This window comes from Schistosoma mansoni (assembly GCF_000237925.1).
Source record: "Schistosoma mansoni, WGS project CABG00000000 data, chromosome 3 unplaced supercontig 0044, strain Puerto Rico, whole genome shotgun sequence".
NCBI classification, from domain to species: Eukaryota; Metazoa; Platyhelminthes; class Trematoda; order Strigeidida; family Schistosomatidae; genus Schistosoma; species Schistosoma mansoni.
Window position 1 is genome coordinate 676,942 of NW_017386006.1, and position 24,220 is coordinate 701,161.

At 38.9% G+C, this 24,220-nt stretch overlaps 1 protein-coding gene across 1 annotated transcript; it reads right to left on the minus strand.

Moving 5' to 3' along the window:
• Window positions 1–8,418: 8,418 nt before the first annotated feature.
• Smp_000190 (oxidoreductase, short chain dehydrogenase/reductase family, putative) lies at window positions 8,419–21,350 on the minus strand. The gene is made up of 7 exons (XM_018791435.1): window positions 21,264–21,350; window positions 17,126–17,300; window positions 16,917–17,076; window positions 16,697–16,862; window positions 11,917–12,209; window positions 11,123–11,248; window positions 8,419–9,206 (listed from the first exon to the last, which is right to left on the minus strand). The coding sequence occupies exons 2-7, from the start codon at window positions 17,289–17,291 to the stop codon at window positions 9,101–9,103; spliced, it is 1,017 nt and encodes a 338-aa protein (XP_018645381.1). The 5' UTR covers window positions 17,292–17,300; window positions 21,264–21,350; the 3' UTR covers window positions 8,419–9,100.
• Between the last annotated feature and the right edge of the window lie 2,870 nt (window positions 21,351–24,220).

The window sequence follows — 24,220 nt, forward strand, 5'->3', positions numbered from 1 at the left end:
TATGGAGGTGAGTTTGCACGTGATACGGATCCTAGCTCGTCAGCTGTTGGAGTAGTCCTATCTTAAACAACACAACGTAGACAGGAGTGGGCTATAGCGTACGTTAGTCGGCCGTTAGATAAGTATCCTACGATGCGCCGAGGGATGCTGGCTTTGATAAAGTTTTTGCAACAATTTTGTCATTACTTCCTAGGACTTCCGTTTCGTGTACGCACAGACCATCGTGCACTACAGGGCTTCGTCCGTTCCGCCAGCCAGAAGGTCAAGTAGCGCGCTGATAGGAGAGGTTACAGGAGTTCGTATTTACGTGCGAGGACACACTCATATGCAAACATACAAAAGTCGATTCTCTGTCTCGTATACCTTATTCTCATGGTACCACTAGCTCTGTCCTTAGAATAGCCCCTGAGATCGACTGGTCGTCTATGCAAGCAACGGAATCTGATCTGTGATTCATTTACCAAAGGCAACTACATAGAAATAATGAGTCATCTGTCTCAGAGTTAGGCCTAAATCAACTTCTCAGACTCGTTTTATCTTCACTATGCATATACGACTCCTACATAGGGATTATCCCTTGCACTTAATTGAGACTTTCATAGCCTCACTCCAAACTATGACTGCACAAACATTTATTCTAACGTCATATCTTACCTCAATAATAAGTTATTTGCCTATTAGTTTATTTTGTTTTATCTTATTTTTATTACTCATTTGGCCATACATACATAGTCGTTTATTCTTGTTCTGTGTTCATAAATACGCTAATTAAGCTATTTACGTATTTCGCGTCTCCCTTATTTATATTTCCTTCGTTTCTTACTTTCCTTCTTTAAAATCAATTCAGTATTCTTCTCAAGTATACAGAACCTGATTTATTATTATTCCATTGATAATATTTTGTCTTTCTTTCCTTTCTCATATATGGCAGATATAACGCCAACATTGTCGAAACTTGTGTATTATTGAATTTTTGAAGAGACCCGAAATGGTGTCCCCACAACACTTATGTACCCATAAGATGTTTGCTATGAATAATAATAATAATAATAATAATAATAATAATAATAATGGTAATATTATTAATAGTAATGAGGGATTATCCCTTAGCGACGCGCTTTCTTTATGACTGAGGTCGTATGGGAACACGTTATTTCTAGGCAGTGAGTCAAAAGAGCCCTTTTTGATAGTACCACGTGTAGAAGTCAGAATCCTATCGAGTAGATGCGTCGAGATGTCGGATAAACGAGAGACTCAACGCGCGATTTGCCAGAGATTTTGATGGCCATCTATCCAAGAAGATATAACAGGATTTTTCAAAAATTGACAGCAGAAGTTCCACACGGGCGAGTTGACATGGATATTATGGGGACACTTACGTCGAAGAACGCTACGCCAATCTACGGAATACTAAAAGACACCGGGGGGATGTTTACGACCAACAAGCGAACAGGTCTGTGTATAAACCTGAAGATCGTGTTTGGTTGCATCGCACTGGGGCTGTATCAGGAATAAGAGGTGTCCTGATTGTGGTGAACGGTACACTAAATGTGCCGCGTCACCTAAACGCAAACACTTTACCAGGGCATGATCACTACGCTCCGCTAGGTAACCCCCAAAAAACATGAACGTCATCGAGCAAAATACTAGGTATGCTCCCACTTTCTCTCATTAAGAGTTGCCCACACTCCAAAATGAACACTAGTTACAGTGACCATTCAGTGGATAGCTTCAAAAGTCGGCTCGACGAACATATACTCATGGATAACCATCTACTATTCCTATGAATGTCTCGTGAATTACCCACATTTATCATTATCACATGTCGATGAGTGCTTGCCATCTCGCTCGTTGTCATCCTCGTTTCCCACTTTATTATTAAACGTTGGACTTCTCATACTGTCTGCTTTGCGAAATAATCAGACTGCCGAACAATTTATTTATTTATTGAGAAATTCGTCTCTCGTCAGCATTCCAACTTTATGTTCATCACTGCTTACATTGAAAAAATTCGACATTCTGCCGGTATTTAAAATCCTTAATGTCTTCAGACAGATGCTCTCCGTCAGATTACTAGATGCACAAACCCACATATGACTACAGAACTAACAAGAATTAGCGCAGTCGAGTGACTGGAATACTATTCATTAGGCATTAACAAAAATCCCTGTTCCATACAAAGACGACCAGAAGTAAACACAAAGAAATCAATTAATCTAGGCGAGCTTGAAACATAGATATTGGATACTGAATGTGGAGCGCTGTCCAAAGCAGACGTCACGTGGTGAGAATGTACGGTAAAAGTTTACTGAATTTTAATAACTTCCAACTAAGTAGAAAAGCTCGCATTTTCGACCAAATGTCGACATTTGAGGTCCACTAAAATTTTTCACAATGTCTACAGATTTTTCACAATCGTCCCTGGGTTATTGTCTGAAAACCTAGGTTTCGAAACTAATTCGGCGTATATTTAGGCGAAAAGTAGACAAATGAGCGACATTTGGAATGCAAAGCAACCAAAAATGGAGGAGAATCAGCATTTTTACCCCGGAGAGGCGAAAAAGCAGATATTTTGGAGGGTTTGTGCACTATATTCCAACGCATATTCCTCTATATTGGTTGTTTTGGTCTCGGAGTTTACACGTTTATTAGACTACGCGCGTACGCTTATCCAAAATCTGACTGATTTAGTGTGCATTTTAATTGGTTTGATCAGGTAAAATATGGGAAGTAGTCTTGAACATAAAGTACATCATAAGCAACAGCTGTTTACTGGAGTACCTAGTAGACAGCTAAGTTTTCACGAGGGCGGAATTTTCTAAGAAAATGTGTATTATATAGAAATCATGGACAAAAAATAAGCTCTAGTTTCTGGTGTATAAAACCTAAAGTAGACATACAGGTATTTTACCTAGGAAATTCATAGAATTTCTCCTTAGTGGAATGTCTTGGAAAATTACATATTTATGTCGTCAGAAGTCCGTATTTGTGGAAATTTTCAATAAAATACTTGGCTTTACGAAAACTTTAGTGTATCTCTATGACCACTTTTGATGGTTTTCGGAAGTTGGAGGAAAAGATCTCTAGATAGGTGTAATAAACAATTGACGTTTGTAATTATCGAGTCGCTCTTTATCATCATCCTGTTTAAAAATTTCTCTCTTGTCCGCAGACTTTTACAGGGTGATACCTGTAAGTCTGTTCCTTCTAAGGCTGTTTATTAGCAGCAAATTGCTAGACAATATCGATGGTATATCTCCAAACAGAATTATTTAAGTCGCATGACGCAGTTTTGAGATTAAGCTTAGCACATACAAACGTGCATATTGAGTTTGGGTTACCGTTGGTATCATCATGTTTACGGCCTTTACTCACGGCTGTGCCATACTCATTAAAGACACGGCTTCTAAATCTTTTAATCATCGGTAAAAGGTCTACTGAGAATGACCTATTAAGCTTGAAAATTTACTAACAGACACCAATAACTTTTGTCTCAGTCTGTTGTACATCAATTCCCTGTAAGAGTTATGGACATAGGAAGCAAATACTTGTTAAGGATCGGTCAGCAGTGTAAACCGTAGAACTCAACAATCTTCGCAAATCCTCCATGGTAATGGGAATAATAATTCTATCTGTGGTACTTTACTAATTAAACATATAACTATATATTATTAGTACGATACTGAATGTGTTGAATATATTTTTCTGTAAACGTGTAGTTATGAGTCATAGTGGAACTTGGTGGCGACGCACTGCAAACTCAATTTTATGTCATCTGAGATACAAAATGAATTGTTTCATTGCAGTGTATGTGATTTAAAAATCAGGTATGATTACAAGGGTGATAAGCCTCCATTCTTCAAAAAGGATATAAAGTAAATAGGTATCCTGGTATTGTAACGATAGCTCCAGGCTTCTAGAAAGTGTATATTGTATTCGTGATCCGTTTGCTGACGATAATTTGGGTGGGATTATACTAGGTGGTGATTGTAGAGGTAGAAAAAAAAAACATATCGGAGTGTAATTTAGTGAAAAACGGTATTATTTTCACAGGTATTTCACAAACAATTTTATGAAACGATACTGCATCTGTTGTGCGAAAAATGAACATGGCAGTAGTTGATGACACGGTCTGTACGGATTGCTAAAGTGATAATTATTCGTGTACGTATGTATGTTTCTTGGTGTTAATTATTTTTTTGTGAGTACTTGTTGTGTCAATTATTGTGTTCAATTGTTAAATTAATAAACATAGGGAGCTACATTTGATTTCATGTTTTCGTTTGTTGGGATGTTTTATTTATTTATTTAAACACATAAATATTGGTACAAAGGGGCACCAAATATATATGCGCCGCACAAATTTCATTTGATTTGTGTGAGGGCTGTGATACTGCCCAGGTGCTCAAACTCAAGCAGGTGGTTTCCTTAGGGGGCCACACTCGGAGCCTTTGACCTAAAGGTCTGATCCACAAGGTAGTGGAGTATCGTGAGGAAATGCAGTCCCATGGTAGCCGGTGACCAACGATTGATTCATATTCAATTTGTTCCCTCAGGATACTGGAGTCCATGTGCACCATTGGTTTGGAATCAGGGTTTCCCAGCTCCACTAGGTGAACTTTCCGTGTCCAATAACCCTGTTAAAGCGCCGTACATTTGTTTTTCGTCCTCTCAATTTCATGAACAACACCCCCGCCACGAGAAGGCAATGAGTAGGACTTCCCTGGCAGAGGGATGTTTGAAATATGTAGTTAATGCTAGGTGGTTTCGCTTAGGTTTTATGAAGTCGAATGGAATATCGTTGGTCCACTCACAGTTAGGACCGTATCAATCACTATAAATTTAGTTGGAAAGTTTCACATGGTAAGTCAAAAATTGTTTTAAAAACAGGAAGAGGTGTCATCGTCGAAGTAAAAAGTTTGTCGTGGAAAGAAAAGGATTGTTTGGTGTGAAATTCACAAATCTAGTGTTAGATGATTTGATGTATATAGTGGATTTTATCGGAAGTAAATAGTCTCAGTCGCTTACTAGAAAGTGTGATTGAACTGGGTAAAGTGAATATGTGGCAGTTTCTTTATTGGATAACCTGTAGAGTAATAAATAGTATGTCATATCAGGAAACTTGCTAAACTTGAGTGTAAATGGGAAAGCTGGTATTTCTCATAGAGTACGGCACTACATTCATTGACTAAAGCCATAAAATAGGTTGTGGTGTAGTGACTGTTCATAACAATTTGCTAAGTTGTTTTTGCCCTCAAGTAGGAATATGATTACGGACTTCTGTTGATGTATGGTGAAGGTTTGAGGAATAGAGGTGAAACAAATGTTATTGATTTTATTGTCATATATCCGTAGGTCCATTGGACATTTCGTTAAGGACTTTATAAATAGATTATCATCAGTCTGTTCACTAATACCAGCCTGGATGTGGTTGTTCCAAGGATAGTTCCGAAATACTAGCATATATTTGACTATACATAAGAGTGGACTCAAAGTCGTCAGTTGCTGACACATGTGCTGAAAACGTATGTATGCTCGATATTGCAAGCACTAAAACGAGTTTATGGACTGAATGAAAATAGTCAAGTCTGGCTGTATGGCGGATGCCATTCATATAGTTTATCGAGTGGTGCAACAATAAAGACAATGTTTAGATGTTTTTTGCAACACCGGTTCGGATTAGTTATGTAGGAATAGTTTTATTTATTTATTTAAACACATAAATATTGGTACAAAAAAGGACCAGATAAATATGAGCCTCACAAATCTCATTTGATTTGTGTGAGGGCTGTAATACTGCCCAGGTGCTCAAACTCAAGCGGGTGGTTTTCTTAGGGGGCCACACTCGGAGCCTTTGACCTAAAGGTCTGATCCACAAGGTAGTGGAGTATCGTGAGGAAATGCAGTCTCATGGTAGCCGGTGACCAACGATTGATTCATATTCAATTTGTTCCCTAAGGATACTGGAGCCCATGTGCACCATTGGTTTGGAATCAGGGTTTTTCAACTCCCCTAGGTGGACTTTCCATGTCCACCAACCCTGTTAAAGCGCCGTACATTTGCTTTTCGTCCTCTCAATTTCGTAAACAACAGTAATGCCACGAGAAGGCAATGAGTAGGACTTCCCTGGCAGAGGCTGTATACGCGTGGCCGTATGAGAGCATTTGGAGAGGGAGAGCAGACTCTCCCCACTCTCGGCCGTACCAGGGCATTTGGGGGCATGTAGGAATAGAGATTTCATACAATGATTTGTCACGATAACATGAGAAAATTTACGTAGACAGACTACTTGACATAATTGTGATAAGTCGACTATTTTAAGTAAAAAAATATTTTGTATGTGGATAAAAGACTTGCAACTCATCCTTCTGATACGTTACAGACATCAGGATGTCTTACTAAAGTGTAATATTCCTCATGGGAATGTGGAGTACTCGAGATGATATCGTATTTTGCAAAATGCGCTAAATATGGTTTGAGAATATTACTTACTGTATGGTGGTAAGTGAAGATAGGTATATCTATGCGACACAATATTTTACGAGATCGAGTAGGTTGGATGGTTTGAATGCTTGGAATTCCATGATATTGATTAGTTATACGCGTCCGATAGTTTCAGGTGATTGCTGATATGCTTATTTTTTATCTTGAGCATTGTACCAATATAGTGTTAATATTTGATGTTTATGTGGTTGATGAAACTCTAGAATACTGTTCAACAAATCTGTCTTCATTGTTATTTAGAAAACAATGATATTGAATTTCACATCTCTATTGTGTAAAAAAAGACAACTGTACATAGATAGGAAGCATTTTCAACTGATGGAATTTACAGTCGTAGATGAAGCGAAATCTAAAACAGGTATGGATCGATGCAATCTGTCACATTCTACATTAAGATAATGGGGGGGGGGTGAGAAATGTAAGCATAATATATCAGCGTCGATTACTGACAAGTCCAATACCACGACGAAAATAGATTTTCGGTGATGTGGAGTTTTCAATGATCGTATAACTAGAGATCATTTTACGATGTGAATTACAAATACAAGATAGACTGTGAAGAGAAATGAGCAAGAGCCATTCCACAATGTTAAAACTCTAGATTTAGAATAATCAGTCAGTCACAACGTAGAACTTCGTACGTACATACATCAGTTCGAGTTGCCATACCACATTAACACAGAGATGAAGTTGTCAATTCAAATCCCCATAGTGGTAGAAGTAGTAAGAGTATAAGCAGTAATCCGAAAGATTAGGGTTTGAAGATGTTATTGAAGGAGTATAACACAGTGAAATAAATTTGGAAAGAGAAAAAAGATAGAGACACGATGAATTCAAATTAGAATTTGGCAGAACACAAAGAGTGGATGCAACTTCGCCATTGCAAACGATTTTGAGCCATGTCATTCAAGGTCTCTAACCATCGGTTGCTATCATCTCGCGAATCCCAACCAGGTAGTCTACACCTACCAGCATGGCTCAGTCCACTTGTCAGTGACTTCGTGGATTTGTGCCACGTTTTGGTCTGGCCGCCCCTAGCTTTCTTCCAACCTACTCCTACACCATGAAACATTGCACGTCGGGACAGTTGGTGGTTGGGCATACTTAACACGTGTCCCAGCCATTTCACTACTTCATCAATCGATTTGCCATCCTTACCTAGTATCCGTTTCCTAACAATTATATTACTTACTGAGTGGTCCTAGGATATACGAGCAATGCTTCGAAGACACCTATGATCGAATACTAGTAGCCTACGAATGTCCTCTATTCTTACCGGCCATGTTTCACTGCCATAAAGTTGGACGGAAAGAACTGTTGCACAGTAAACCCGTCTTTTGGTTGGTAGACGGATGTCTTGCCTACGCCATAAATGACGCATGTTGGTGAAAGCTAAACGAACCTTCTGTATCCGTGCTGAGATTTCGTCACACACCAGACCACAAGGGCTGATGAGACTCCCAAGATAAGTGAAGCAGTCAACACGCTCAACTTCTCCACTCCCTATCATTAGTTCAGGTGTCGCTGCAACCCAATCCTGAAGTAACATTTTGCACTTTGAGGGAGAGAATCGCATCCCGAACATGCCTGCATAGTTGTCAGAGTCAGAAGACTCTGCATGTTGCCAGCGTCTTCACCAAATAAAACTATGTCGTCGGCGTATTCTAAGTCAACAAGTGAATCTCCCGGTAAAAGTTCAACTCCTGGAGATTGAGATGATGAAAGTGTTATCTCCAAAAGCATGTCAACGACAAAGTTAAACAAGAATGGGGAGAGTGGACAGCCCTGACGAACACCACTTGAGGTAACCAATTCTGATGACAGTTCGCCATAGGCTCTAACTCAACAAGTTGTGTTCGAGTAGAGAGCCTTTATGAGGTTAATGTACTTCTTTGGTACTCCTTTCAGTGTCAAACACTGCCATAGAACCTCACGATCAACGGAGTCAAATGCCGCCCTAAGGTCAAGAAATACTACGATTGTAGGACGTCTGAATGTATGTCTATGTTCTAGGACCTGACGTAGAGTGAATATCTGGTCTATGCAACCACGTAGATGCTACTGCACTATTGGGACTAATTTCCAACAACAAGTGTATTTACATAAGTCTATGTGTACAGTGAGTTTATTGTGTATCTTAAGATGAACAGTAAAAAACGGTGACAAGAAATTCTCGATTTCTCCGTTAAAAATTCCTAGTTTTTATTAATCACATCGTTTATCGGAAAGAAATCAAAAGATTGAACTTACGAACAAAAAACTGTAAACGAGTACATAAAATGTTTGAAATATCCAAAGGACATTGAACATATTAGAGGTTTTATTAGCCAGTACAAAATAAAACAAGTGTAAAAGTATGCATGATAATCAAGTGGTTGTTAATTGCAGTCTATTAAAAAAAGACAAACGATAAACACATAAAACACTTCTCACAACACTGAACTTTGAACGACTTTATATCTCGTAATAAATATTTATTTCCTAATCTATGCAAAAAAAACAAGTATCAAGAAGTTCATTTAAATGTAAAGAGAATTAAATGAATAAACCAAAGTATTTATGTATAAAATAGGCGATTTTAGAAAAAGTGGTTTGGTTAACTGAAGGCACCGACTTTTTTTCGATAAAGCTTCAATTGATCAACATACATGCCTGTATTGGCGTATTCATACAGACAATGGATCATTTTAGTTGGAAGAAGTCTGGAAATAAATGAATAGAAATAATAATGATAGGTTGTATATAATATCCACATTAGTAATGATACAGTTGATATTTTTTCAAATAAGGCAATACAGTTTTGATTGCCTGTAATAATGTTAAAACTATTTAAGGATCAATCAACTTGTTGATCTAAACATTATTCTGATCATTGAAATAAAAATCAGACAATTTAAGTAAATGAAAAGATTTGATATTTCCTAACAGATTTTACAATTAAGGATGGAAAATGACGCTGGTCGATTGAAGTAAGACACGTAGATCATCGAATGCCGGACGAACGACCTAAAGGTCGGGTTCTCCTCACACGACCCGGAGGTTTTGGGTTTAGTCGTCAGTGTAGGTGTGGTTGCATACTGCTAAAGTCTCGTGATAGGACGAAGCAACTGTTCAGTGCTTCCCGATTTTCAATGATTGCCTTAGGTGATTTCAATAACATTTAACAATCTCCACAAACCCTCTTACTAAAAATAGACTGCTATTTAGAAGAACATTTGAACTGTTATGGTTAGTAGATCAGAGATAGATTGGTGAGTTGTAGGTTTAGACAGTCAGCTTTACATTAGTAAGCGTCCAGCGGAGCAGTGGTTTAATTGTTAAGGCGTTGAGCTATTGACTATTAGGTACCATAAGTAAATACATGTATTCATTCATATGCAACGAAGAACCTGGTACATATGTGGATTGGTCCAAGTTACCGCACCACAGCAATGGATAGAATTAGTAGCAGAATCAGTGGTAGTAGAAAAAAAGTAAGCATAGACGATATGATCCGAGATAACACGAATTCGTAGAATAAAAAAGGATAAGATAATTCCAAAGCTCAGGACCTAAGGGAAGAAAAATATCAAGTGTGTCTGCGCAATTACGGACAATTGTGAGCCATGTTGTTTTTCATCTTTCCAACCATTAGCTACAGCTACCAAAACGACTTAGTCTGACTGTTAATGGCCTTATGAACTGATGATACGTTTTGTTTTTACACCCTTAGCATTACTTCAATCCACTCCCACACTGAAAATTCGACGTCGAGCTAGACAGTGGCTTGGGATATGTAGTAAGTGTCTCATTCGACGAAGATTACTTCATCAACTAGTTATGAGTGAAATATATCTATTTTCTTGGTTTTTACTTCTAATGATATCTTGAGATATGACATGAACCGGTGCATGCCTATGTGAAAACTCATATTTTACATCTGAAAATTCAAGGGGAGTATCAATTCAGTTGTTCAAGTATTAAAAAATGAAATTGAAAGTCCATCATTGTGGTAAATTTTGGGTGTGGGACCACAAACCATCATCAACCTTACACATTTGAGGTTATGATTCTAAATGACACTAGAACTAGAAGCTACCAGTCACATGAATTTATTCAACCTCTATTTTTAAGAATGTAATGTTACCCAGTATTAGTGAAAGTTTGCAATCTCACCGACTAATTTAGCTTTTTTGGTTAACTATTATCAACTTAAATAATTTGCAGGTCAATAAACTACTAGATCAGTTGGGCAAGTGACAGTAATATGAATTGACTAAAACAGTGTTGATTATTAAGCTATACGATAATTTGTGTATAATGCAAAAAAAGGCCAGTAAAATGCGGATCAGTACGTTTCTGAGGTTACCTCCGAATTGACTTATGAATTCACGTGTACCTACGATAGCAATTGCATAAGGAACCACCAAAAGAACGGTGTTTACAAGGTTTTCTAAACATATCACAAGAGCGATCATTAGATACTTAATAGACAGTGGACATAATGTGGACATCACAAAGATGTCTAAAATAATTAACAATGAAATATAATTGGTTCGTTTTATTGAGTAAATCTAGTTGTTATTGTTTAATTAAGTTTATCAAGTGGTCAGGATATATGGGGAAAATGGATACTTACATTTGTAAGATGGGCAATATACGATATCGCGTCGTTACATAAACAACTCGTTCATTTAAACGTACAGATTGAACGATTCGATTTGCACAATAGCTAGCATCCACAGTAGGGAAGAGCAAAGGATGTCTATAATGTAATGGATAATACTTGTAATAATACGCGTGACAATCAAAAAAGTCATCTTTACACTTAATATTCGGGATATGCTTATTACAATAGGTTGGATAAAGTTAGCTCTTTTCTGAAATGTTAAGCGTTTGGTGAAAATAGTGAAATTATTCGATTGGTGTTTAGTTGGTCAATCATTTCATTTTACACGAACGATTAACTACGGAAAGCTACCCACTCTTTATCCTCTCTCAGATCCTAATTCCTTTGATTATTTTGTGAAGTTTCTTTAATTCCACTTATCCCCTTTTTTCTCGAATAATATATTTTATGTCTAATGTTTCTCATGACTGTTACTACTTCTACTAGTCTGATATTCGTCTTGGCGAGAGTCGAAGGTCCTAGTAAGTCACAACTGATCCAATTCAGCCATATTGAAAGTAGGATATTTGTCCTATGCAGGGTTGGATGATTATTGTGCCATAATGGGAATCTATTTAAGTTCGAATTGTGGAAGACTGAATCCCAACTCAGTGGTCTAAAGGTTTAATGTTTGGCACGAAATTTAGATGTCTCGGGTTGTATGTTCGTGTTATCGAGAAGTCCCATACTAACGGAAAAACTGTCCAGTGCCTCCTAACTTATGTTATTCTAAGATAGAATGAATAGTAATAAAAAAGACTTACTTGGGTGTAACACCCTTAAACATATCTGTATTAAGTAGAAAAGGTAATACACGTGTAACACGGATTTCATCATCCACTCCCAACTTAAGCAGCTCCAATTCTAATGATTCAGAAAATAATAGAGCTGCAGCTTTAGATGCACAATAGTCTGCACCACCTGCTAAAGGTACCCGACCAGCTATTGATGAAACGCAAACAATATGTCCTCTGGGATGACGAAATTTGACTGGAATACCAGAGCTTGAATTCTCATCTATTTTGTTAATCATAGATGGTAAGAATGCTTGAATTAACTTTGCAAAAAAGGGATACGAAAGAAAAGAAATGTATTAAAAGGAATTCAGTGATTTATTGTTTAGAATAATTAGCTATCTGTTCATGCTAGCTTCCTGCAGAAATAAGGTGTCATTTACTTTGATAAATTACTTTATAACAAAACTACTTCTAATGGGTCGAAAATAAAAAAACTCCATAATAAGTCTACTATTAGCCATACTTTATGTAATAATAACTATGTTTTTGTGTATTCCTAATGAGTCGAAAACGCGTGTTTCTGATACTTCGTGATTTAATTTAAGTCAGTTCAGGGATTTTGGTTATTTATTTATTTGAACATATAAATATTGGTACAAGGGGGCACCATATATATACTCTGAAGAAATGACTGATATTAAGTCACGAAACGCCAGAGATACAATTTTCTACTCATTAGGATGTCACAAAAATGTATTTATTATTAAATTTCTACTCAATGCTCAATTTAAATCCGCTTGTAGCTCTTCTAGAGTTACTGCCGGTCCCAAGCCCGGGTAAAGGAGGAGAGTTGGGCATGGAGTCGGCAACGCCCTCCCGTAGAAAACTAACGCGCTAAAAAAGCGTTAACCAGAAAAAAATAATTTAAACTATGCCATAGGAGTTGAAGGAAGAATTATTACGCCTCATGATGAAAACCGAGTTCCTTCGGAGGTCATGAGGCCGATACCCCTTCGAACAATCAGAGCAATAATTTTTATAGGTACATGGAACGTCTGAACAATATGGGAGACCGGGAAGACCAGTCAAATAGCAATGGAAATGAGTAGATACAAATTGGCAGTACTTGGGATCAGCGAAACCCATTAAACACAAGCTGGACAGCAAAGGCTAGATACGCGAGAGATGCTGCTGTACTCTGGTCACGAAGAGGAGAATGCTCCACACACTCAGGGAGTTGCTCTAATGCTGTCCACAAAAGCAAGAAATGCACTCGTGGGATAGAGTCTCATGGATCCAGAATCATCAAAGCATCACTCAAAACAAAGGAGGGGATCACAATGAATATTATCCAATGTTATGTACACACTAATGACCGCAACGACGACGATAAACATCCATTTTATGAGACGCTGCAATCAATCATAGCCAAGTGCACAAGAAAGGATCTCACCATCCTGATGGAAGATCTAAACGCCAAAGTCGGAATGGACAAAACAGGATATGAAGATATAGTTGGACGACATGGATTAGGAGAGAGAAATGAAAACGGGGAGAGATTTGCAAATCTATGTGCATTCAATAAGTTGGTTATAGGCGGCACAATATTTCACACAAACGCATACAAAAAGCTACATAGATCTCGCCGGACCACACCACAGAGAACCAGATAGATCATATTTGTATCAACAAAAAATTCCGAAGGACAATGGAAAATGTGAGAACCAGGAGAGGAGCTAACATGACTTCAGATCACCACTTGGTTGTGGCCGCGATACAACTGAAGCTAAAGAAGTACCGGACAACTGTAAAAACAACGTCACAAAGGTTTAATACAGCCTTTCTTTCAGATCCTAACAAATTCGACGAATTCAAGATAACTCTCAACAACAGGTTCCAAGCTTTACAGGATTTACTGAAAGAACAAGAAACTACGATGGCGGACAACTGGAAAGGGATAAAACAAGCACTAACTTCAACGTGTCAGGAGGTTCTGGGTCGCAAGAAGCATCATCATTAGGAATGGATCTCTATGGGAACCCTAGACAAGATTGAAGAAAGGGAAAACAAGAAGACAGCAATTAACAACAGTCGAACGAGAACAGCGAAAGTCAAGGCACAAAATGAATATGCAGAAGCAAACAAGCAGAAATACATGGGAGAACTAGCAACGACAGCGGAGAAAGCTGCAACAGAAGGGAACATGAAACAACTATATGATACAACGAAGAAACTGGCAGGGAAATACAGTAAACCAGAGAGACCAGTCAAAGACAAAGAAGGAAAGACAATCACGGAGATTCAAGAACAAAGGAAAAGATGGTCAGAATACTTCGAGGAGCTGCTGAATAGACCAGCTCCGTTGAATCTACCGGATATCGAAGCAGCATCTACAGACCTTCCTATAGATGTCACTACTCCACCAACGATCGACGAAATCAAGATGGAGGGTCATCAGACAAATCAAGAATGGGAGAGCAACAGGACCTGGCAATATACCAGCTGAAGCACTGAAGGCAAACGTTGAAGTAACTGCAAGTACACTTCACCTTCTATTCCAGAAGGTTTGGGAGGAAGAACAAGTGCCAATGGACTGGAAAGAAGGATACCTCATCAAGATAACAAAGAAAGGAGATCTGAGCAAATGTGAGAAATACAGAGGCATCGCACTGTTGTTTGTATCACGAAAAGTTGTCAACAGAGTGTTGCTGAAGCAGATGAAAGACGCAGTACACGCCCGACTTCGAGACCAAGAGGCTGAATTCCATAAGGATCGGTCGTGCACAGACCACAACGGATCATCGTGGAACAATGAGTTGAAGGGAATTCGTCGTTATACATCAACTTCACTGACTATAAGAAGGCGTTTGACAGCGTGGACCGGAGAACATTATGGAAACTTTTTCGACACTATGGAGTTCCTGAGAAGATCGTCAACATTATCCGGAACTCATACGACGGACTACAGTGCAAAGTCGTGCATGGAGGACAGCTGACAGATGCATTTCCAGTAAGGACCGGAGTCAGAAAAGACTGTCTACTCTCTCCCTTCTTCTTTCTTCTGGTGATTGACGGGATTATGAAGACCTCTACAACTGAGGGAAAGCACAGAATACAATGGACATCTCAGAATCAATTAGACGATTCGGACTTCGTAGATGACCTAGCCCTCCTATCTCATACACACGAACAAATACAGACGTAGACAACTAATGTAGCAGCAGCCTCTGCATCAATAGGCCTAAACATGCACAAAGGAAAAGCAAGATTCTCAAATACAACACGGAGAACACAAACCCAGTCACACTTGATGGAGAAACTCTGGGAGAGGTGGAAACATTTACGTACCTGGGAAGCATCATTGATAAACAAGGAGGATCGGATGCAGATGTAAAGGCGAGGATTGGCAAAACAAGGACAGCATTTCTACAATTGAAGAACATATGGAACTCCAAACAACTGTCAACTAACTTCAAAGCGAGAATCTTCAATAGGAACGTCAAGACAGTCCTGCTGTACGGAGCTGAAACGTGGAGAACTACTACATCCATCGTCAAGAAGGTACAAGTACTTATAAAACAGTTGTTTACGCAAAATACTCAACATTCACTGGTCGGATACCATCAACAACAGCGTTTTATGGGAGAGGACAAACCAGCTTCCAGCTGAAGAGGAAATTTTTATTTATTTTTATTTAAACACATAAATATTGGTACAAAGGGGCACCAAATATATATGCGCCGCACAAATTTCATTTGATTTGTGTGAGGGCTGTGATACTGCCCAGGTGCTCAAACTCAAGCAGGTGGTTTTCTTAGGGGGCCACACTCGGAGCCTTTGACCTAAAGGTCTGATCCACAAGGTAGTGGAGTATCGTGAGGAAATGCAGTCCCATGGTAGCCGGTGACCAACGATTGATTCATATTCAATTTGTTCCCTCAGGATACTGGAGTCCATGTGCATCATTGGTTTGGAATCAGGGTTTCCCAACTCTCTTAGGTGGACTTTCCGTGTCCACCAACCCGGTTAAAGCGCCGGACATTCGCTTTTCGTCCTCTCAATTTTGTAGACAACAGTAATGCCACGAGAAGGCAGTGAGTAGGACTTCCCTGGCAGAGGCTGTATACGCGTGGCCGTATGAGAGCATTTAAAGAGGGAGGGTGGCCCCTCACCACTCTCGGCCGTACCAGGGCATTTGGGGGCGAAGAGGAAACTAGGGAAATACGTTGGAAGTGGATCGGACATACACAAAGCTGCATCACGAGGCAAGCCCTACCCTTGGAATCCTGAAGGGAAGCGGAAAAAAGGAAGTCCAAAGAACACATTATGCCGGGAAATAGAAACAGATATGAAAAGGATGGATAACAGTTGGAAAGGATCGCCCAGGACAGGGCTGGATGAATAACACTAGTGTGCGGCCTATGCTTCTCCACGGGGGGTAACAGGCGTAAGTAAGTAAGCAATGCTCAATTTATTTGGAACTATGAAGTCCAACCTTGACATTGATACCCACATATTTTATTTATAAGTGATCATAACAAAGTAAGACGAAGAATTATTAAACTCAAAAATGAATATTAAAATTATACCGCGTACATTCCAAACATGGAATATTTACGAGTTCGACTTAGAAAGTCTCAAATTAGAGAAAGCCATTAAGTAAGAAATCTCTTGGTAAAAAAAATATTCAACCGGTTTACAACTGCTAAACATCACATGGGAATAATAATGTTTTTAGAAATACTAAGTGGTTGTTATTGTCAGTATAGTAGGAACACAATCTGTCAATTACCAAGAAGAAACTTACATAGAAATGTGAAAAGACATTGACTCGGAAACAATCTTCTATGGAATCCTGTGTTAGGTCAGCGATAAAATCTGCATTCATGACACCCGCATTATTCACTAAAACAGTAACTTTTCCAAATTCTTTCAAAACGCTTGTCGACAGTTCATCAATAGCTTTTTTGTGTCTATCCATAAAAAGAGATTATTTAAATTGGTTATTTTTAGAAGACAATCCATACCTCAAATCGCATACATAAACTTTAATTTGAGTGTTAGTTTCCTTTTGAACCAATTTTGATGTTTCTAATAGGCCCTTCTCATTTTTATCAACAGCTATTATGTTTGGACAAAATTTCGCAAACTCCAAACACATGAGCCTGCCAATACCATTGCCTGCACCTGGATAATCAAGCAAAATCAAACTACTATGCTATACAATAATAGTTACCAGTGACAAGTATGACGTCCGATGACAGATCCTTATAAACTGGACTGATTTTTTGCAAGATATAGCTAGCAACTTCACGAAAATAGCACCAGAGGAGTTTGAAAATAAACACAATATGTTCAATAACGAGTTCCAAGTGTGGCATTCGGTGTTCGCATTGAATCATTTTGATTACCTAAACGAAAAAAAGATCACTTTATAGACGTAAAGATGAATCACAAGAAATATACACAGTTTTGGCACAAATGATTGTAGATCTGCAACCATGTTTAGGCTTATAGTCCGAAGGCGAAGTCGTACTGTTGACTGTACAGAGGTGTGACAGCAGTAAGGTGTTTCCTGCAGAAAACCAGCATGACAGCGGTTCTACCTTCACATAAAGTAAGGATGAGGTTAAAAAACGTCGACCGAAAAATACACACCTTACATTATTCTACAGATTTTCGTCTCCAGCGGCAAGGTCTCAACAAGTACGGAGCTAACAAAAAGGTCGTGTGTGACCATCCTCAAGCAGTTGTCTCTTGGCCACTGTGGTCACGCTCTCAGATAACTAAGACCAAATCTAACCCAATTTCCTTTTCAGGTACCTCTAGAAGAACCCTCCCACGGTGTGGGCAACCAAGAAGTGATAACTGCCTCACTAGACGCAGAAAAGCCACATTAAGGAGACCTTTTAGAGTTGAATACAGCGATGAGAAAGTCAAGATATATTCCAGAAACAACTGAAGCCACACTTGGGCAACTTTGAAAACGAGGCTGACCCAGATGTTACTTGGAAAGATATAAAAATAGCTGTGGAAACGTCAGCGATATCTATTGGTAATTTGAACAAAAGGGTCACGAAAAACAAGTGAATATCTGCGACATCTATTGCATCGATAAACTCATGTAAACTTATCCCATCAGGCTCCGAACACAATGGAGAGCGAAAGCAAACCAGATCTAGGCTAATCAAGAGATGAAAAAGGCAGCGGTTGTAGGTAACACCAGGCAACTATTCAGACTAATAAAAGAAACCGGGATTAAGAAGTCAAGTGTAAGTGAGACAATCTCGGAAAAAGACGACACATCTGCTCACACTCTAGACGTTTAGAATGATAGGTAGAACACTTTAATGAGCAGTTTAGCTGGTCTTCAGCTACTGTACAACCACCCACTATTCCCAGAACGCATGAATGGAACATCGAAGTAGGTCCCCCAAATCTAGCTGAACTTCAAAAGGCTATATTTTTTTTTAATTTATTTAAACACATAAATATTGCTACAAAAAGCACCAGATAAATATGCGCCTCACAAATCTCAAAAGGCTATAACTAATCTGAAACGAGGAAGAGCAGCTGGTCCAGATGGATTGGTTCCAGAGGTCTTAAAATATGGTGGTCTAATTTCAGCGATTAGGTTGCCTAATATTTTGGCGAAATTCTAAGAGTTGGACGTAATCCCATCTGACTGGTGACAATCACTGACTGTCCCAATATATAAGAAGGGGTCAAAATCATCATGTGATAACCATAGAGGAATTAGTTTGACTAATATGGCATCTAAAATACTTGCCTCAATAATTATCAGGCGCCTAACTAAGACTCGTGAACTGCAAACACGAGAAAATCAGGCTGGCTTCAGACCTGGTCGTGGCTGCATCGACCACATATTCACTATTCGTCAGGTTTTAGGGCACAGACATGTTTATCAGCGTCCGACAATAATAGTTTTTCTTGACTTGAAAGCAGCATTTGACTCTGTAGACCGAGAGGTTCTGTGGCAGTGTCTGTCATTGAAAGGTGTACCTGAGAAGTACATAAACCTTGTGAAGGCTCTTTACTCGAACACTACCAGTCGAGTGAGAGCTTATGGCGAACTGTTATATGACTTTACAACCTCAAGTGGTGTCCGACAAGATTGTCCACTATCCCCATTTTTGTTTAACTTCATTATAGCCCTATTGCTGGAAATAACACTCTCTTCGACTGAATTTTCAGGAATTGATCTTCTACCAGGGGGTCCACTAATCGACTTAGAATACGCAGATGACATAGTCCTGTTTGGTGAAGATGCTGGCAAAATGCAGTTTTCTGTTAGAACTGAGTAGTAATGCCAGGATGTTTGGGATGCGTTTCTCCCCATCTAAATGTATATTGTTGCTCCAGGACTGGCCTGCGTCAACACCTGAACTAAGGATAGGGAGTGAAGTAGTCGAACGCGTCGACAACTTCACTTATCTTGGAAGTCTGATCAGCCCTAATGGGTTGGTGTCTGAAGAAATCTCAGCACGGATTCAAAAAGCTCGTTTGGCTTTTGCCAACTTACGTCACCCATGGCGAAGACGAGATATCCGTCTATCAATTAAGGGACGAGTATACTGCGCAGCAGTTCGTTCTGTTCTACTTTACAGCTGCGAAACATGGCCATTAAGAGCAGAAGATACTCTTAAGTCACTAGTATTTGACCACAGATGCCTTAGAAATATTGCTCGCATCTGCTGGGATAACCGGGTAAGTAATAGTGAGGTTAGACGCAGGGTATTAGGGAATGATGGCAAATTAGTTGATGAGGTCATGAATCTCCATCGACTGAGATGGTTGGGCCACATGTTACGTATGCCTGAACACCAATTACCACGACGCGCTACGCTGACTAGTATTGGGGATGGTGGGAAGAAAGTTAGGGGCGGCCAAACCAAAACGTGGCATCAGAGCTTAAAGTCACTAACTTCTAGTCTCAGCCATGTTGGTAGATGCAGACTACCTGGCTGGGGTCCGCGTGACTATCGTAACCAGTGGTTGGAGACTCTGTGACATAGCTCAGAATCGATCACAATGGCGTAGGTGTATACATTCTTTATCTTTCCTTAAACCTTAAGATTAAAATCGCTTCATAACGTCAGTCAGCGACAACGTAGGACCAGGCACATATATGCATCGGTCCAAGTTGCCTGGTGTTGCCTACAGCCGCTGCCTTTTCCATCTCTTTGGCTTTCGTTGCCCACCGCTGCTCACGATCGTTCCTTAGACTTTTAGTTAACCTAGATCTGATTTGTTTACGCTTTTCGTTGTGTTCAGAGCCTGATGGGATGAGTTTACGCGAATCCATCAGTGAAATAGACTTAGAAGAAATCCACTGGTTTTTTGGAGCCCTATGGTTTAAATAACTAATAGATGTTACTGCTGTTTCCACAGCTGTTTGTATGTTTTTCCAAGCAGTATCTGGGTCAGTCTACAGAACTGCCTAGATGTGAACTTAGTTGTTCCTGAAATTTACATTTGGATTTCTTCCTTACTATACTATATCCTTATATACAACCTATCTTTTACATACTACCACCACTAAATTAACTGTTTCTATGAATCTGGTATCCATCTTGTTGTGCTAACGAGGTATGGCAACTTGGACCGATGCATATGTGTGCCTGGTCCTACGTTGTAGCTGACTGACTGACAGGAATTAAGAAGGCAAAAACAGTTAATTACGTTGCTAATTACTCACTAGCAGTTTGTTAGAGCGGTTATTGCTTACTACCACCACGTTGACGATTCGGATAGTAAATTGATAATATGTGTAAAATATGATCTTATTAAACGTGGAGGAAAGTTAGACGACAAAACGTAAACATGTGTTCCCTAATCATGCATGTTTGTGATAAAAACAATGTAAGTGTTATAATACAAGTCTCAAATACGCAAATATTATTGTAATGTAGAATTTTTACGGGCAACCATAGTAAATGTATACGCGCAATCTCCCTATTTCTGGGAACATTTTGTCAGTTTTAAGGGAATGACACAAAACCCCTAAAATTTACCCAAGTCTGAGGAGAACAACGAATTTTCGTACCACTTTGGAGAAAACCCCTGAAATCTCGATAATATCGAGAGACTGGGTAGACCAAGATAATTTCAAGATGGTAAACTTCACTTTATATATAGAGGAATAAAACTGTGCAAAGCTTGAAGTAATGGTTCAAAATTAAACATAAATAGACTAAATCGCCTACATGTCTCTTCAGGGGAATAAAAAGATTAGATTCTCGCCACTGTTTAACATATATATGATTATTTCTGAATCATATGATAAAAAAATCATCTCAGAGGTGGTATTTAAAAATGAAAATGTGTAACCAGCAAAGTGTGCATAAGCCTACCTTAATTTACCAAGATGCAATTTGAAGGAAAAAAGTCACGATATTTATTACAAAGTACAGAGTAGTTAATCACGTTTTGGAACTTCAAATCAAGGGGTAAGTGACTTTCCGTTAGGTTAAAAACCAGTTGGCGATTTCAAACAATCTGTGAGACGGATGTTGCGCATCAAACATTTTTTGAAATAAAATCTGAATAATGGATTTTAAGAACTATGTAAATATTCTACTCGGAAAAATGATTACTTGGAAACTTGAAAAAACAAAAATATTACTTATCCAGATCGGAAACATTTGAGGACCAAGTTGTCACTTGACGCTGTTATAACATGTACCTCAATGCAATGTGTGAAAAAGTTAATTAGGTACGGCCCGAACACTGAAACATATTTAGTAGATCTCATATTGTGCTACTATTAATATGACGTCACAAACCTCGATTATACATCGCCCTCAGGTAAGGATAACGATCCAGTTCTTGTCTTTTAGTTCCATATCGCTGCAAAAATTGACGTGTCAGTTCAAACCAGACCAAAGTTTGGGAGGGCAAATATACAAGTAATTATGTACTCATTGCCCTCGATGGATTGAGCAGTAGACTCAGAATCTCCCAATGAAACGTCTTGGGAGGCATTTTAGAATTTTTACATAAAAGTTACTGTATCACACGTTTCCTGGACTACACCAAGAGAACTCAGTGCCATGGTTTAGTAAGGAGGTTAGCACCTTTCTACGTAAGAGAAAAAGAATGTGGGGTATATTTACACTGCGTGGTACTGACGAGATAAAATTTCAATATCGGGATGCTCGAAGCACTTGTGCCTCGACCCTCCGTTAGTCTAGACGATTATGTGGAAACGCTTGTTAATGGGTTCACATTATGTTAAAAACGCTCATACTAGCACATAAACCGAAGAGCCAGGAGAGTTGGAATCCCAGAATTATAGGGAGAAAGTAGTAAATCATTCGTGGAAGACGATTTTAATAAGGCACAGATATTCTTTAACTACTTTAAAAATACATACACCGTAGAGATTCGCACATCCTGTTCATATAAATACTTTTATACACATTCTGTACACTGTGACCACTGGAGAAATCGATGTACTTAGTAAGTTAAATAAGCTTTATATGGGTTCACTAGTGGAGTCAAGCAACAAATCTTATCTCAAATCCATTGCGGATATGTTTTAATCTATCTACGAATCAATTTAGATTACCAAAAGATTGAAAGAGCGCTATTGTAAGATCTACCTTCGAAGCAGGTATGAGATACAGCACTGAGAACTATCAAGTCGACAATCTTACTCGCGTGGTTGTTAAAATTTTGGAAAAGATTGTTCAGAAGAGGTTGTTCAAATATCTAGACAAAAACCGGATCCTTTCTAAAAAGTAGCACGGCTTGAGAGCAGGCCACTCATGTCTCACAAACTTGTTAGTGAAAGCTGGTATGTCCTTAAAGATCAGAAGTCACCTATGGATGTACCCTTCAACTACTTCATTAGGGTTTTTAACATTGTCCCACACCACCGGCTTTTATCCAAGTTAAATGATGTCAGGATTGGTTTGGAATCAGGGTTTTCCAACTCCTCTAGGTTTACTCTCCCATTCCACAAACCCTCTTAAAGCGCCAGACATTCGCTTTTCGTCCTCTCAATTTTGTAAACAACAGTAATGCCTCGAGAAAGCAGTTAGTATAATTTATCTGTCTGTGGCTATGTGCACTTGGTCGTGTGAGAGCATTTCAAGAAACGGGGCTGACTCTCCCCACCCTCGACCATACCAGGGAATTTGAGAGCACTGTTCAACTTAAAACCTTAAGGGAATCCGTAAAAGGTAACATTATGTGTGCAAAACTAGGTATCAATCACCGATAAAAGTTAATTAAACCCATAAAGCGTCTTTGTTGTGCTTGAGAAATCGGTAAGCACTATTGAATAATGGTGTCCACCTCTACTTCGGTCGGTGTAATCCCTTATGGGTTTATTGTGTATCTGAGAAATTCTAAAGTTTGTACACCGGAAACGCACTTTGATGCATTTTCGTGAAGCCTTTTAGAAACTGCTCTCATGTGTTGCTCATATGATTTTAAATCAGTACTGCAGATCTATAAATCATCAATATATTGTGAAATTATGAACATGAAGTGTTGGGTAATTATATGGTACCGTTAAGGCGTGTGTAATCCCTACACTGTTTCCATTGTTCTTCACTTTTTTCTTCGTGATCATGTGTAAATAAATATGTTCTTTGCTTTTGGAGGCACAGATAGTGCCTAACCGTAGCACGTGGCCGAATCCGGCTTTTACGACCTTAAGTTTATCAGATGCTAATCTCCTGAGTCTAGTAACCACAGAGGAGCTTTCAGCTACGTTTGTATGGGTCGCTTGTAGCTAACTTTTGGATGTTTGGTTGTTTGATGTAGTTGGATTTAGAAATTATGCGGATCTATCCCACAACTTTACGGCTGTTGCTTTTGAAGTTTGTACCGAGTTCGGAGAAATGATGTGGTTTTATTTGGACTTTGTATAACTCAAACTTTCTTCAGGTGTCAAACGGCGTTTTGTGAGTGCACGTCGCGTTCATGGCCTATCAGCCTACTTTTCTCCTTGGAAAAGCCTTTGGGTTCTTTGGCCGTCTGACAAAGATAGACGGCTCATTATTCCAAGTCTTAAAATGGCATGTGGTTATGACTTTGGGGAACTCAAAATAAAGTCACCAAAGGTCTCAGTAGCGAATTCCCTCACATTTAGTAGTAGGTCTCTTGGGATAATTCTTTAGTTGAACAAATAACAACTCGCAGTCACCACCATCAAATTCTGGAAGTAGGAATTTTGCATCTTTCTTCACAGGTGACGAGTAATGCTTATTCTCCTGGTGTTTACTTTGCATTGAGTTCGACACTTTATGTTATATAAGTAATATTTTAACGAACTATAGACAGGAAAAAACACAACGCC

Excerpts from the sequence above, each read along its gene's own strand:
- Smp_000190 (XM_018791435.1), bottom strand. The coding sequence starts at position 17,291 with ATGATTCAATGCGAACACCGAATGCCACACTTGGAACTCGTTATTGAA. Across the intron at positions 17,077-17,125 it reads GGACGTCATACTTGTCACTG|GTGCAGGCAATGGTATTGGC; the intron begins GTAACTATTATT and ends TTGATTATCCAG. Across the intron at positions 11,249-11,916 it reads TTTAAGGGTGTTACACCCAA|ACATCCTTTGCTCTTCCCTA; the intron begins GTAAGTCTTTTT and ends ATTACATTATAG.